The 15,069-nt window shown below is 37.0% G+C and overlaps 3 protein-coding genes across 10 annotated transcripts; 1 reads left to right on the top strand and 2 right to left on the bottom strand.

Moving 5' to 3' along the window:
• Window positions 1-405: 405 nt before the first annotated feature.
• On the bottom strand, window positions 406-2,327 carry Pqbp1 (poly-glutamine tract binding protein 1). Its single transcript, XM_076393620.1, has 8 exons — window positions 2,142-2,327; window positions 1,922-2,053; window positions 1,740-1,855; window positions 1,437-1,546; window positions 1,194-1,369; window positions 930-1,110; window positions 693-856; window positions 406-615 (listed from the first exon to the last, which is right to left on the bottom strand). Exons 3-8 carry the CDS (start codon window positions 1,807-1,809, stop codon window positions 426-428), a joined length of 891 nt encoding a protein of 296 aa, XP_076249735.1. The 5' UTR covers window positions 1,810-1,855; window positions 1,922-2,053; window positions 2,142-2,327; the 3' UTR covers window positions 406-425.
• A 216-nt stretch (window positions 2,328-2,543) lies between these two features.
• Window positions 2,544-7,006, top strand: LOC143188630 (uncharacterized). Of its 7 annotated transcripts, none has more exons than XR_013003553.1 (10): window positions 2,544-2,832; window positions 2,910-3,003; window positions 3,978-4,030; window positions 4,171-4,252; window positions 4,510-4,846; window positions 4,930-5,018; window positions 5,087-5,125; window positions 5,619-5,681; window positions 5,905-6,120; window positions 6,695-7,006. XR_013003553.1 is itself a non-coding variant. In XM_076392988.1 (9 exons), exons 3-8 carry the CDS (start codon window positions 3,978-3,980, stop codon window positions 5,659-5,661), a joined length of 663 nt encoding a protein of 220 aa, XP_076249103.1. In that variant the 5' UTR covers window positions 2,544-2,820; window positions 2,910-3,003; the 3' UTR covers window positions 5,662-5,681; window positions 5,905-7,006. The 7 variants fall into 7 exon arrangements, 5 of the variants coding, with proteins under 5 accessions (XP_076249103.1, XP_076249099.1, XP_076249102.1 ...); XR_013003552.1 differs by having other exon boundaries at window positions 6,217-7,006; XM_076392988.1 differs by having other exon boundaries at window positions 2,544-2,820; window positions 4,151-4,252; window positions 5,905-7,006.
• A 121-nt stretch (window positions 7,007-7,127) lies between these two features.
• On the bottom strand, window positions 7,128-14,528 carry Lgs (BCL9 domain-containing protein legless). 2 transcript variants are annotated; one of them, XM_076392982.1, is made up of 7 exons: window positions 13,259-14,528; window positions 12,930-13,168; window positions 12,569-12,854; window positions 12,075-12,433; window positions 11,015-11,477; window positions 10,601-10,808; window positions 7,128-10,141 (listed from the first exon to the last, which is right to left on the bottom strand). In XM_076392982.1, exons 1-7 carry the CDS (start codon window positions 13,542-13,544, stop codon window positions 8,281-8,283), a joined length of 3,702 nt encoding a protein of 1,233 aa, XP_076249097.1. In that variant the 5' UTR covers window positions 13,545-14,528; the 3' UTR covers window positions 7,128-8,280. The 2 variants fall into 2 exon arrangements, with proteins under 2 accessions (XP_076249097.1, XP_076249098.1); XM_076392983.1 differs by having other exon boundaries at window positions 10,601-10,772.
• Between the last annotated feature and the right edge of the window lie 541 nt (window positions 14,529-15,069).

The following is a 15,069-nucleotide window of genomic DNA, read 5'->3' as shown; positions in this document are numbered from 1 at the left end:
CTTTTTTTTAATCAGGGCTGTCCAGTAATGGAGTCTTAAGAGCCCTCACGCGGTTAGTTCACTTTCTGTTCGCGCGTAATCAAGGTCAATCATAGTACTGACTACTGACATAAACAAATTAGAAAAGTTCAGTGAACTTTTAAGAAGTTCAGCTGTATTCTCATGTATGCATACGCACGCGAACAAAAGTTTAATGTTTAAATATTTAGTAAAAATATTTCTTCTTTATATCGTTTATCTAATATGTAAAAAATTTACACAGTCCTATCTGTTGAATTTTGAATATTTAATACTAAAAGTACAAATTAAATTACCCTGAAATAAATTCTTTTAAGAGTAATACTTTTTTTACAATGCTATCAATTATTTTAAATTTACATTAAAGGTAAGCAATAAATGGTGTAATACACGGAAAATAAAATATTTTATTCTGGTTTTTCGGGACCCATCGCTTTAGATTTATTAGACGATTCTATTTCTTTATTGGCTCTATTTGATCGAAGAACTGCACCTGGACTAGGATATGGCCTCATTTGATAGAGCGGTCCTGAAGCAGTTGTGTCTGCTCCAGTCTTTGCTTCATTATGCCTTGCTAAACCATCTGACCACTTTCCTCTGAAAAATACAAGAAAATAAATAACAGTTTCTAAATGAAAATCTTAATGAGCAGAATTATAACTCAAATATGTTACCGTGGAATATCACTATAAGATGCTGGATCCATAGGATCTAATGTACGATCTTTCTTGTCTTTATTCTCAGACCTTTCTAGCCTTTGACCCCTCTTATTATCTCCTGATTTGTGTTTTATCCTGTTATCTGTTTTTCTATCCTTTTTAGCATCTGGTTCATCACCCTAAGAAGCCAAAATATTGTTTAAACAAGATTCTAATCTTTATACTGTCAAGTAACCAAAACTAATTACTAACTTCCTTTTGCTCTTCTTCACTACCACTTTCATCACTTGACAAGTTATCATCTTGCTCTGCTGCCTTAAGATGTAGCTCTTCTCTTAACTGAGATGCTGGCTGAGATATCTGACATTTTGGATGACCTGGGGGTAACCACGATACTAAATCTGATGACCAATCCCAATAATAATGTTGGCCACTATTAATATATTAAAAGTATATTATATATTATATAAATATATTATAGTAAGACAATATTTTTAAAATAAGAAAGACAAATACCATCCTGGATCATAAACGGCTTTCCAAGTTTCTGGTAAAGGATATTTTTGTATAAGCCTCATTTGTTTCTTCAAATATTTATCAGAAGGTTGTACGTGACCAAGTCCCCACATTTCTTTACACTTTTTTGTACAATCATGGTATATATTATATTTATTAGGGCAACCACTAAAGCCCTGGAATTATAGGTATATAGTTTATTATACATGTAAACCGTTAAAAAGTTATTCATATACTATTTACCATAAATTTTTGTGAAATATCAATTTGACTGATTTCATCTTTGGTACTATCATAATCCTCTGCAATTACTTCTTCATGAACTCTTTTTTTGGCTTCTTTTCTAGCAGATTCTGTAAACAAAATGATTTCATTAAATTTGCAATTTATCAAGTTTTGGATAGCATAACATCTAATAAACATTATATAGAGTTATTAATTACAATGAAGTTCACATTACAACTTAGTTCAAATAAATTAAGATATTACCATATTTAATGATATCAAATATGAATATTAAAAACGTAAACAAAATTTTTTGCATACCTTGTTTTTCTGATCCAGAGATGAGCCCTCTTTTTGCGAGTCGTGCAGCTAAAGCAGCCGGAAGTGGCATTTTACATTATTTCGTCTTTCTTCGTTTTTATAACACAAATACGCATCTAATCAAGAATAATATTATTTATTTTTTATTTTGCACAAATATACTGTGTTTATGAGTACATAACCTCCAATAACTGAACTGCTATAGCCATCTAATGGCAAAACTCATAAAGTAGTATTTTAAGGGTGGTAGGTGCATGGTGGTGGGTGTACCACCCGCGTCTTTATAAATTGCAGCACGCAAAGTGCGCGTGCCCCTGAAAATTTATTCCTAAAAAATTATTTAGTTTTTAAATATTTATACAGTATTTTCGTTCAAAATCATTGTATAACGATTTATTGTACCTTAATAAGTAATATTGTGTCTACAGCAATTCTACTGCTTCATTTCATGGCATAATAAATTGTAGAGATCTTACAGTAACTTTACACCCTCACATCGTAAATGAATAGGCAAATAAATAATTTCTTCAATTCCCCCATATTAATTTTACATTTAATATGCATTATATATTTTCTACAATCACTTTGTGTAGCTAAATTATCTCTGAGACCTTTGAAGAAAATTTATACTTTTTTTAAGCTATACGTGAAGCAAAAACAACAATTACATGTTGAATATTCCTCGTGCAGCCGACTTATAATTATAGTCGACTATTATATATCTATATAATCGAACGACCAAGCATAAGTAACAATATTTTTCTCTATTTGTGTTTTATACTCGCGAGAAATGTTTGCTGTTCATAGCTATCTGGTGGTGAATTAACGAAATACTATGCACTAGAGCTTCAGAAAGGGCTTCAGGCTGCCACGTTATGGCTAATCGCTTCATGAGCGCGGTGATTGTGTCGTTAATGTTGCACTGGTGTGTTGCGCTTCAAAGCTCGACGCGTTAATTTATATCTACGACATAATGCAATAGTTGGTAACGCGTAGAACGCGTCATACGACTGAGCTAATCACCGGGGAAATTTAAGGAGAATAATTCCTTTAACACGATTTCAACAGTAGGATAGATAACGTCAGTAATAAGGTTAGATACGGTGAAAGAATGTCCAGCTGAAAATCAGATGTAAATGCGATAAAGTAATAGTCCAGGTTTCTTTGTAGGCGATAAGACGGGACGCGAAATGGATAACAGTAAAGTGGAAGACGAGAATCAACGCAATATTAATGAGGGAGACTGGATTTGTCCTGATTCTCAGTATGTAATTTTTCTAGTAACGACGTCGTTTTCTCATAGTTTTTTGCTAAGTGTAGGACGAAGGTTACTGGTTATAACTAAAGTTTTTGCATAGAAATATTATTGGTTATTTACTTTTTGGAGGCAGTACAGTAATATCAACATGACCATAGCTCTTGACATTTATGCGGGTTAGAACAACTTTGATTCAAAGTCTTTTGATGTAGGTATAGAACAGAACAATTTCAGTACATTTACAGTTCATCAAACATGTATTATTTTATTCTTACACTCGGGGAAACAGTTTTTACAAAGCTATTACAAATGTCAGTTGAAGGATAATAAACAAAATATGTAACCATCAATAAGATCTGTATGTCCCTTTGTTAGAAATTCAACAAGAATCTGATGAAAATATTATTGGATATCATAACTCAAATTTCACTGACTCACATATGGATCATAGGACTATGAGCATGTGAACTTATACTCCTTAAAAACAACTTGTTCTTACATGCAATTGCTTTGAATTTTGCTTCTCCTAAATTTTCATTTTTGATTACTTTTGCCTTTAATAAGCTCCAGAAGAGTCATTAAATATTATCATATTGTGAGTAAAATCTTGAGAGTTACTCCTGATCTGAGAAATGTAGGATCATACATATTCTAGATAATAAACAATTTAAATTTCAATATTTTGAATTGCTGGATCTAAAGCAAAGGCAACGTAATGAAGAAATACTATTTACAAACAGTAATTAAAAAGTCATCTTAAACTTTGTAATATTGAAAGTTTTGCGTGGGTGCATATGTCAGGCATTAGTTGGCAATAATAAGGCAATAAAAGATTAAAATATGGTAGTAGGCTATACTACAAATGACTTTTATTATGTCATTATATCTGAAATGAATGTAAAAGGAATTCGAAAGTGTCAAGAAATGATCGTGTTACAGATTTTTAACAAAAATTGTATTAACAAAATTTATTTTTTTAGATGTGCCAATGTAAATTTTGCAAGACGAAACTCTTGCAATCGTTGCGGAAAAGGTATATAAAATATGATATGGTAATGTATGAAACAATTTTTTTAATAATATTGCTTTAAATTTTAATGATAAGCTACGATTGCTAGCATTCTAAATAATACTGTATACGTATTTGTATTAGCGAATTATATTTTTACACAGACAGAGGAGAGTGTCCTAAAAAGAAAAAATTAGGACAAGAAATTGGAAAAGCAGCTGCAGAGAAAAGTAGAGGATTATTTAGGTAAATTTTCTGAAATAATACATTTCAAATACCCAAAAGTATTCAATACATACTTTTTTTATGGCAAATATCCATGCCTAAAGGATGATACTTACATGCTTACAATTCATTTATAAATAAGTATAAGATATTAAAGTCAATTCATTATATATTTGTTTTAATTTGTAATCTTTTATACACTTTTACAGAATCTTTACAATAAACAATATTGTATAGAGAAGGACAAACGATTTTATGTTACATTTTATATGTTTCAGTGCGGATGACTGGCAATGCAGTAAGTGTGGAAATGTAAACTGGGCTCGTAGACAGCAATGTAATATGTGTAATGCGCCAAAATTTGGAGAAATTGAAGAACGTACTGGTTATGGAGGAGGATACAATGACAGAGGAGTTGTTGAATATAAAGAAAGAAGAGACGAAGATGATGAATACGATGAATTTGGGCGTCGCAGAAAGAAAAGAAAAACAGAAAATCGCTCAGACGATGATTCTAAAGATTCTTCTAGGTATAGTAGTCCCTCGCGTAAAAAATATAAAGACGAGGACGATAGAGACGAAGTAGAAGAGGAAGAGGAACAAAATGAAGAAAATGTAATTAATATGTACATTTACTTTATCATCGTATATTTATGTTAATTAAAAACAGACTTAACTAAACGTGGTTTAAATATTAGGAGGAAGATGAAGAAGAGGAAGATGACGAAGAGGACGGTGATTTATCGAAATATGATCTCACAGCATGGGACTTTGGAATCAAGAAAAAGTAAAATTTTAGACAATTCATATTTTGCTGCTCTAACAATGAACATATTGCACACTTTTAATTTTCAGTACAAATGGGAGTACTGTTTCTTTGGAAGAGCGATCAAGGTAATAATAAAGTAAAATAAATGAATTGTATAATTCTGGAAGATGTTCATTAACCATAGTTGATAATTTGATTATTGAGTGTGTTCGAATATACCGCGCATATTGTTCTCGAACGTTCCATGTTCGCGCGACCGATTCCGACGGCGCCGCGAATTTCCGCAAATCGGCGTTCCGGTGCCGATCCCCCAGTCGCGCTATCGAGAGCATACCAAAAGGACGCATTAAAAGTGATTTTGTCTCCATCGAATAATTCTGGGTCTCGTGTTTCACACCCAGTACAACTATCTGTTTTACTTCTTAATACTGATTCCCAAACTTTCTGACGCCTGACTCCCACGATTCTGGACGACTATCGGCCCCCCGTTCGAGTTGTGCTACGAGAAGTTGCAAAATCGAACACAGTGATTTAAAGAATTATGATTATTTTAGTGAATAATAATCTTCACAGATTTTAACAAACGGTTTATTTTACGTAGTTGTAACATTTTTACAGAGACAGAGATGACTGGCGCGATTCAGGGACATCCAGTCAATGAGATGCTGCGTAGAAGGAAAGGTTTGACTTGGGTTTCGGGTATAAAGTTGATTGTAACAATGGAATTGCAAATATTGAAATGGCTAAGTCGATAATACTTTTGCTTTTGTATTTTTAGAAGCTATTTTAACGCCAGTAGATGTTAGATTTGTAAACGACAATAATCAAGAGGAAAAATTAGAGTTAGCCTAAAATCGTGGGAAAATATTAATGTAATGCTTGTTAAGCAAATGGTTTTTTACAGGTGAGAGGAAGATCCTGTGAACGAAAAATTGCTCGTTCGACTAAGAGATACACACACACAACGCAACAATTTAGTGATTTTTAGCGAGCACCTTTTGGAGAAAAGTGACTCAGAAAATGCGATTCATTGCAAATGGGAATCAGTCGATTAACGATAAGCTTTACATTTGTGATTGAACTTGGTAGCTTCGTTGACTCTATGGATGAGAAGTGAAACGTAGGTTACCTATTTGCCATTATCGTCCTAATTGTTGCATTAATTAAGTTATGCGGAGAATCATTTCCGTGTAAAAAAAGAAAACATTTGGCGTAGGTAAAATGTTTCGCTAGTAAAGAGAATAAGCAAAAACAAGAGAAAGATAAATCTGTAATTGACATATATCTATATATATGTAACTCTATGGACGATGTTACACGACTCGTTGTAAAGCGCTGAATCACGAATTCCGTAGAAGAAATCTTATTTCTAATTAATCCAAAGTCTTCGAGAAAGCTCTCTGTCATCGTCGACACATCTTAGAACTTTTAATCACGTTATCACAAACGTACGATTTGCTTACTACATATATACTACATATACATATGCATGTAGAGTATATTGTCTCAAGATATATATGTAGTATATATTGGACTCAAGCCGCTTTTGAAAAGATTTTTTTCTTATTTTTATTTCTCTCGCTTCGCTCTCTCTCGCTCACTGTCACACTCTTTCTCTTTGCTCCACGCGTAAACGCTAACAATTAATGTGTAATATTATTTAAAAAAAATGAATCATTCCCTAATGAATACAGATATGTATATATGATGTCTTCGGAATGAAGAGAAAAAGGATACTGTTTATCTTGCTTTGACTATCACAGATCCGAGTATAAAAGCTAGAAGTAACCTGCATTAGATTGAAAACGCCAAGAACAAGAGAGATTGATTCTAACGTGTCGTAAAGTTTGGAAAAAAAAAAAAATGGAAAAATTTTGAGAGGACGCTACCCACAGAAAGAAACACATACATATACATATATTATTGATCAATTCTGATACCGACACGACTTCTTGTAAATATCTTTATTTTTCATTTATAATAAAAATCATTCATCAACAACATAATCGTTTCTTAGTCGCTTAGTTTTTCTTTCTTTCTCTTAATATATCCGTAAAACTACGATGGGGTCATGATTATGCACAGTTGTTGGTCACATGGAAAAAGGAAGGGAAGGAGTGAAGGGATTTGGGCGATATTGTAAGGAGTATGTTGCAACAGGTATATATATATATATATGTATATATATATAATATATATATCGTATATATGTACAATTATGAATTTGAGCTTGCTTGACTTGCGTATCCTTAAGTATTCAGTGATAAAAGGAAGGATGAATTATGTTCACTGGCGTATCATTTGTTCCTCGTCGCTTCTTCAAAGAATACTTATCGGTTAAGTCTCGTGTAATCACCTTATCGCGAGCGATCGCACTGTCGAATAACAAAAAAGGAAGGGGAAAACCAAGACGTACGTGTTGTTACATCTTTGATGTTTTTTCTCTTTGCTTCCCTTTTTCTTATTCACAAAGTCTTTCCAGCCAACGAATTCAATTTTCACTTCTGTCATATTTATATTCTGATTGAAGAAATAACGATCGCTACGAAGAGGTTGAATTTTACATTAATTATTTACACACGATCGCATAAAAGTTCATTTTACGCGGGCTTCTCCTCATTAACATAAGCTTCAAATTTACAAAAAAAAGTAGATTTCCAATACAAACAGAAGAAAAGGATTCAGTTTTTCTCGTGACAATAAAGTTTTGGGGAGACAAAACGTTCGAGGAATATACAAGAGGATCATATTAAAAAAATATTTCGCTCATATTGAATCGGTTTAGTAGATACTCAATTGTTTAAATTACTAATTTATATTACATAAACTATTAAGTATTTATAGAAACGTTCGAACACTAGCAAAATACTAGTTTTCAATTCTTTATTCGTCCAGGAAATTTCGCTAAAATTGATGCACGAAGCTCTATATGATCGTCTTGTCGTCACGATTTCAGACCAAAAAGCTTACAAGGTACAATACGTACAGAAACAATACCGTAAATAGACAACCGGTTGAGAGAAGCGTCTCGTTGCACGCCAGTCATCATAACCATTTCGCAGAAAAATGGTTACGCATATATATTCTTCAATAATTATTCAATAATGATCACATCAAAGTTAGAACCTCAACAAATTTTACACTTTTCGGAAATACTTGGTTCTCAATCGTACATCGATCAGAATGTCCTCCGGTAAACGGAAACATGTCGTAAAAGACACATAAAGGCCACCAACGATCGTAATAATTGCCGTTACGATACCTCTCAATCGAACAAACTTCATTTTGGCATGAAAAACTGTTGATGCGAATGTGAGTTCGGAGGTGGATGCAAATTTGGATGCGGCGGCCCGCTACCCCTCGTACCGGTGGCATATAACTGTTGTTGGAAGTTGTGGAATTGTTGAGCATAATTCGGATCCGACATGCTTGGTCCACTACCGACGAAAGGGCTGTTCTTGAAATTACTAGTAGCACCACCCATGCTCGGCGGTAATGGTTGAGTCGCGTCGGGGGGAGGTCCCAACCCCATAGGACTGCCTTTACTGCCGGATACGTACATGCCAGGATTAGGCTGACTGGGAACTTGCGATACCATGTCAGGTGGGAAGACTTTATCTGGATCCATCGAACCACCTGGAAAGACGCCTCCTCCAACCATATGCTGCATTCGCATCAAGTTCGGTTGAGGTCTCATGTTGCCGACAGGTCTCATAGAAGGATGCACACCAACCGACGTGTTCATCGATTGTCCATCCATCCTTGGAGACCCTCCCATACCAGAAAGTCCACCGCTCATGGTCGACGGCATGCCACTGTGTGGACCCATACTATTTGGTACACAACCGTTCGGGAAGTACTGAAGATTTACAGAGGGTGTGCCCATTTTTGACTCTAGATTAGATAAGGGATTTGTGAATCGTTGAAGGAAGTCCAAACTCGGCGGTCCTCGCGGCGTGTGACCGACATTGGGCCTGGCTGGTAGATACTGTATCGTATTTGGAGCACTAGGTTTCACTTGAACGTTCGCTCCGTTGTAAGGACTAGGACCAGTTACGTGTCCTGTCATTAATCTTGGCGGTGGTGCGTGTGGATCGCCACCTGGATACGCGCCGCCTGCGTTACCCGAATGACTGCTCATCATCCCATGACCCATAATGGGATGTCCCATTTTGCTGGGCACACCAGGACTGCCAGTGTGCGAGGTCGTAGGGCTGTAGCTTGTTGGAGGGCCTGCGAGACCCATGCACATTCCTCCTACTTCACCTGGTTCGTTGGTTGGACCACCCATGTGACAACTTCCATTCATTTCTCCGCCCATTTGCATTATATGCATGCCGTGAGGGTTGCCAAACTGCATCATACCAGTATTGCCAGAGTGAATGGGTCCTTCATTGCCTAGTGAATTGCTAGCTGCCGTATTAGTAAGTTGTTGGCTCATCTGAGCTAGAGATGTAATGGGATCGAAGTGATTTGTACTCATAGCGGTTAAATTACCGAGTCGCCCTCCGATATTGTTGGGGTTAAGAGGCACATTGTCTGAAGGTTGACTCACGTTTATGGATGGTCTACCACATGGGAAGGAAGCTCCAGAACCTCCTCCTAATGGAGGTCCTACGTTTGCGTTTCCAGAGTTATTTGAATTCGTTACATTAGATTGTTGCTGTTGTTGTGACTGTTGCTGTGGCTGTTGTTGCGACTGCTGCTGTTGCAACGGTTGCTGCTGCTGCTGCTGCTGCTGCTGCGGCTGCTGCTGTTGCTGGGACTGAGTTTGTTGCTGTTGAGTATCTTTTGTCGACGGTGGAGAAGTATCGGGTTTCGTAGTAGGCGATGCTGGCACTGTCCTTGGAGGGCCCATACTATCTGTTATGTTTGTATTATGCGGCGTTGGACTACTTTGTGCACTTGCACTTGATTTGTTTCCTGGCTTTCCAGTGTCAACAGGAGTGTGCGGAGCACCATTGCCTGGCGTGTGCGGAGTATGTGGAGTATGAGGACTGTGTAAAGGGCCTGCGAAGCCACGATTCATACTGTCCATCTGAACTGGACTCGCACCTTCAGATCTAGCCGGGAACTGATTATTGGCGTCCATACTTCCCGATAAAATTCGATTTGACATCTCTGTATTGTTGGCTGTATTTCTAAAAAGATAAAAAGATGTAAAATTATATATCAACATTTAAGAGTAATGAACAATGATTAAAGTCTGATTAAAGTCATAGAAGATAAGAGTCTTTAACTGATTAACACAATTTACTAAACAGAAACCACACCAGCGAATAACAAATGATTTGGACTAAAATCTATATTGAAAGAGTTCCTTTTCTGAACTGATAGACTTCCTCTTGAGTTAAGTTATACTCAATTTTTCACCATATCTTGAATCACATTTGCTACAATAGATTAAACAACTAATTTTATTTTCCGATTCGCATTGAACTACCTTTCTCCAACATGAAGATTGTTTACAAATTTCATTTTCATAAAACTCAAAATTTTAATTATAGAATAAATGACCTTTTAACTCCAGAGGCGACAGAACTTTCTTGATTATCTAATAGTTAAGCAAGTTAAGCAAGTTAAGCATTCTATGAACTTACGTGGACAAATTGCCATCTTTAAGACTGGTATTCGGTTGTTTCTGTATAGTCAACTCTTGCCCCTCAAACGTGTTAAGGTACTGAATCTGTTGAGGACTTGGAACTGGCATCAAATTGGCTTCTTTAACGCCTGCTGCGTTCACTGCTCCAGTATGTTGTTGCTTTTGTTGAGCTAAGGATTGCAGCGTGCGGCAAAACATACCATCCACTATGTTGTAACATATAACACGATCAATTCACCGCAAAACACATAAGCAGTGAACTTTTTAAAGTATTGTATACGATATTATAACCCTTGTTACTTATTTCTTGCATTAAGATCCTTTGAATGCGATTCAATGTAAAATATTATTCAATGCATTGATTCAACAACTACTTATACTAATAAACTATAAATCTGAGCATTTGTCTTACCATTTGGAGGTTGATTGCCGGAGAAATCCAACGAAGTATCTTTTTGAGCAGAAGCTCCACTCGGACTAAGCGTTGAGATGTGCGAATGAGATACTGGTGTGCCTGGATTGCTGTGATTTAATCTCGTCGTTGATACAGCCGTTGCATTTCCAACTGTTGGATTTGGGGAGTCTTGACTGGTCGGACTTTGTCCCGGTAAATGACCCGTTCTCTGATTGCTAAGTTGAAATTGCCTGTTGCAATCTGCGGGTGAATTTAGTGCTGAACTTGCACGAGGTGACGGTAACGATAAATTGCTAGTTGGATTGTTCGGTGAAGATGGATTCGGACTTTGTATTGCAATTGGCACACTCGCGGATCGGGTAGTCTGATGATACGGAGGCGGTGGCCCTTGACTACGCGGTACTCCAACCATGCTAGCACCACGTAATGGAACTCCAGTTCCAGGACTTCCGACACTGGTCTATGTATGATACGTGTAAAGATTAAATTGACGTTATCTCTTTTCTATGCAACTATAGTTGTAATTAGCCTGCGAATATTTATGCAGATACATATTTTTCGCATTGCATATTTTGCATATTTTAATGTATAGAAGCTCACTTTGAGACTCTCCTCGCTGATACGAAAAAATTAAAAATAAAAAGGCACCTCTAAATGTATAAATGGAAGTAATTAACGAAATGTCTGAAAACATGAAAAATTTATCCAGTATTTTTGAGTGATACATCTACAAGAAGACCAAAAAATGTTCCCGCTCGATATTGGAGTAAATTTAAATATATACCAATTACATTATAAAATATAGAATGATTTTTTCTACTTATAAATTAATTTTCTCAAACATACCACTTTATAGTAAAAAAAAATATTGAAAAGAAAGATGGAAATAGCACAACGAAATTACTAATATTTTGTAGATTTACATGTAATATGTATATGCATACATCCTGTATAGGTAGCGTACCTTTTGCATATTATTAGTATATTCCTTACACATTTGAGTATGTTTTAGCTGCATAAATATTCACAGTCTAATCATAATTTAACTTATGTATACCTTATTTTTTCCATCGAGAAACTGGTGCTGTAGTTTGTGCCAATCCATAGTAGGAGGGCACTGAGTTGGTACAACCGGAGGAACATTTGTTGGAGGACATGACGATACTGCTGTTCCTTGCGTTGTATCCAACGTGTTTGTGGGTTCTTCCTTATGTTCAGGAAATAACATCATCTGCATTTTCCTTATAGTCGCTAACTGGACTTCTCGATGTTGCCTCTGTTGTGGGGTCAAATTTTCATCTGGAACTTTAACGCCTTGTAGTGATGGTTGCAAACTGCCTGGACCTGGACTTGTAGTGCCTCCTAATAAATTGGGACTATGACCCATGGTAGTACTATTAGGAGGCTGTGGATTTGCTGTAATAAAGGATATACTTCTAATAACAAAGCAGTACTTGTAGAAGTTTAATGTACAAGGATTATATTAAGTTCTGTAAGAAATAGAACCTTTATTATTCAGCTATATTAAACGTGAATCTAACGGAATATTACCTGTGTTACCAGGTGAATTTGGTACAAGACAAGGCACGTCTATATTTGTATCATCCAGAGATGGTTCAGAATTACCAAGAGTATTACCACCATTTAGGTTTCTTAAATTGGGTTGCTCGTTCCAAAATGGAGGTGCATTAGGATCAAGAGTCGGTAAATCAGGAGGATGTTCAGTTTGGAAAGTATTATTCGTACCTCCTTGATGACCCTTCTGTTTCATCATTGCAAGATTGTTTAACCATTGTGCAGGATTTTGACGAAATTGGTTCACTTTACTTGGATGTTTCTGTAACAATTGTATTGCATTAATTTCTCAATGTGATAACACAATAATAACATTGTTCATACAACTCATAATTACCTCTAAATACTTTTTAGTGCCTGGTTGGGCACAATGATAAGCGATAATCGAAGGATATTGCCCTTGCAATACCGCATCTGCACCTTTGTTCGCTAATGTTGTAGAAAATACAAAAATTTGACTTTGCTGTTGCATATATTGAGCTTCTCCACTTCCTGTACTAGTTCCCATCTGTTTTGCTAAGACATTACCAACTAGCGGTTGAATTCCATCAGCAGTAATTACATTACCGCTGCAATCTACAATAAAAACCAATATCAATAGCATTCAAATTACTAAAACCAAACGAACACTACAATACTCCAACTAAAAACCAAATTCATTTATACCAGGTAAGTCATCCGTAGGATTGTTATGATCTCCTTCTTGTTTCACCGAATTTAAGATCGGCTGATTCGCACTACTATTTTGATTTTCCCCCGACAATGCACCTTCTCCGTTAGAAGAATCCATACAAGGATCCCTAGAACATTCTGTCGTATCCTCTCCAGTTGTATCATCGTTGTTAGCTCCAGTACCTTCCTCCTTAATCTTCACTGGATCTGCATCGGGTTCCTCTTTGACAACAGTAGCAGGTACGCAACTTGGTTCGTTGGGCTTCTTCTCGGTCTTCATGTTTGGAGCTTTCCTGGATGAGATATCCCTGTCAGACGTTGGTCAGTCCTGTGCAAAACAGACGCATGGCCACTATCGTCCGCTGTACGCGGAGCAACGACGCACACGAATCAATTGAGAGGTTATCAACGAGCGATCCCGTTGATCAGGTGCACGGTCCGCGGAACGTGTCCTTACAGAACGGCGCGCGATACCGTTCTCGTCGAGGGCATATCCATGGCTTCTGTTATCTCCGCGACGGTGAAAGTCCTGGTGGCCGTCGGTACCGCACGTTCTCGGTCATTTAATAGCGCGAACAACGTAATTGCACTCGGTGCATGAAAAGGAATCTCGATTGTCAGCGGGCAAACCGACACAACAGGAGCACCAAAAACCGAGAGACCAATAGGGTATCCGGGAACGGGATGAAAATATTCTTAAATGTCAGCCCCGACTGTCCGCGGCGAGTACATAGCGCGCACTCCGGGCCCGAATGTCTTCGTACACCACGTTGCAGCCGCGTAAGGACGTGTCCCAAAACATAGAACGTCGGGCCAACGCACGCTGCACTCAGATCTCGTTGCCGTTCGCGAGCATTGTTCTCCAACTTTATTTGTCACTTCATGGTCGCTTTGATTATTTATTTCTTTTACACACGGCTGCCAACCGACCATCGAAAGTTGGGCATCGTTTTAACGGCGCCCTCGGGAGAGTGTGCGGACAAGGAAGCGTTCATACGCGTCCCCGTGGCGCAGAGCAGGACGGAGCGACAAGGCACAGGCGGACTTGTACTTGAGACTCCTCGTTTCCTCGCGCCCGATCATCGCCCGTAGCCTTACTATTTTCGTCCTTCTTCCCTCATATTTTCACCCATTTTTTCGCACCTTTTATCAGAAGTATCGTCGCATAATCGAGTCTTGCATACCATTATCCCTGCCGTTCCTTCTTCGCCGCAGTACTCTCTTATATTCACATTGTGATATCTCCCTAGACGGAGGTCGCCGCGCATTTATTTTTCACACGGTATCAAAACTCGGCGTAAAATTAAATTTGGATTACGCGACAGCCAGGGACGTGATCGAGCAGCAGGAGTTCCTTGGGCTTCTTTCGACTAGTTTTCTAATTACTTTTTTTTGTCTCGTGTCGGTGGAACGCGTTTGGTTGCTTGGATAAACTTGAGCAGTTCGTTACGAACGGAACTTGGAAATTAACAAGTTTTCATTCAGCATATTGGAATTTATCTGAATGCAATTTTTTTATTTTCTTTACTGATTTTAGGAAATTATTTTCGGTTGAATGTTACGTATCGCCCGCGCTCTATTCTGAACGTCTTCAAGTTACAGAAAATAGCTTGTATAAATTATGTATTACCCAAAATTGAAAAATAAAGAAATGAAATCGATGACTTTTTTTTTGTTCAGTGTTTATCCATCGTGAATAGATATTTATATTTTAAAATTAGGAAAAATTTATACGAATAAAAGAATTATTCATTATACGTGATTGATATGTTTTTCATTTATAAATTATGAATAATTATAAATAT

Source organism: Calliopsis andreniformis, chromosome 3 (assembly GCF_051401765.1).
Source record: "Calliopsis andreniformis isolate RMS-2024a chromosome 3, iyCalAndr_principal, whole genome shotgun sequence".
Classification (NCBI taxonomy): Eukaryota; Metazoa; Arthropoda; class Insecta; order Hymenoptera; family Andrenidae; genus Calliopsis; species Calliopsis andreniformis.
This window is presented reverse-complemented; position numbering and strand designations above follow the sequence as displayed.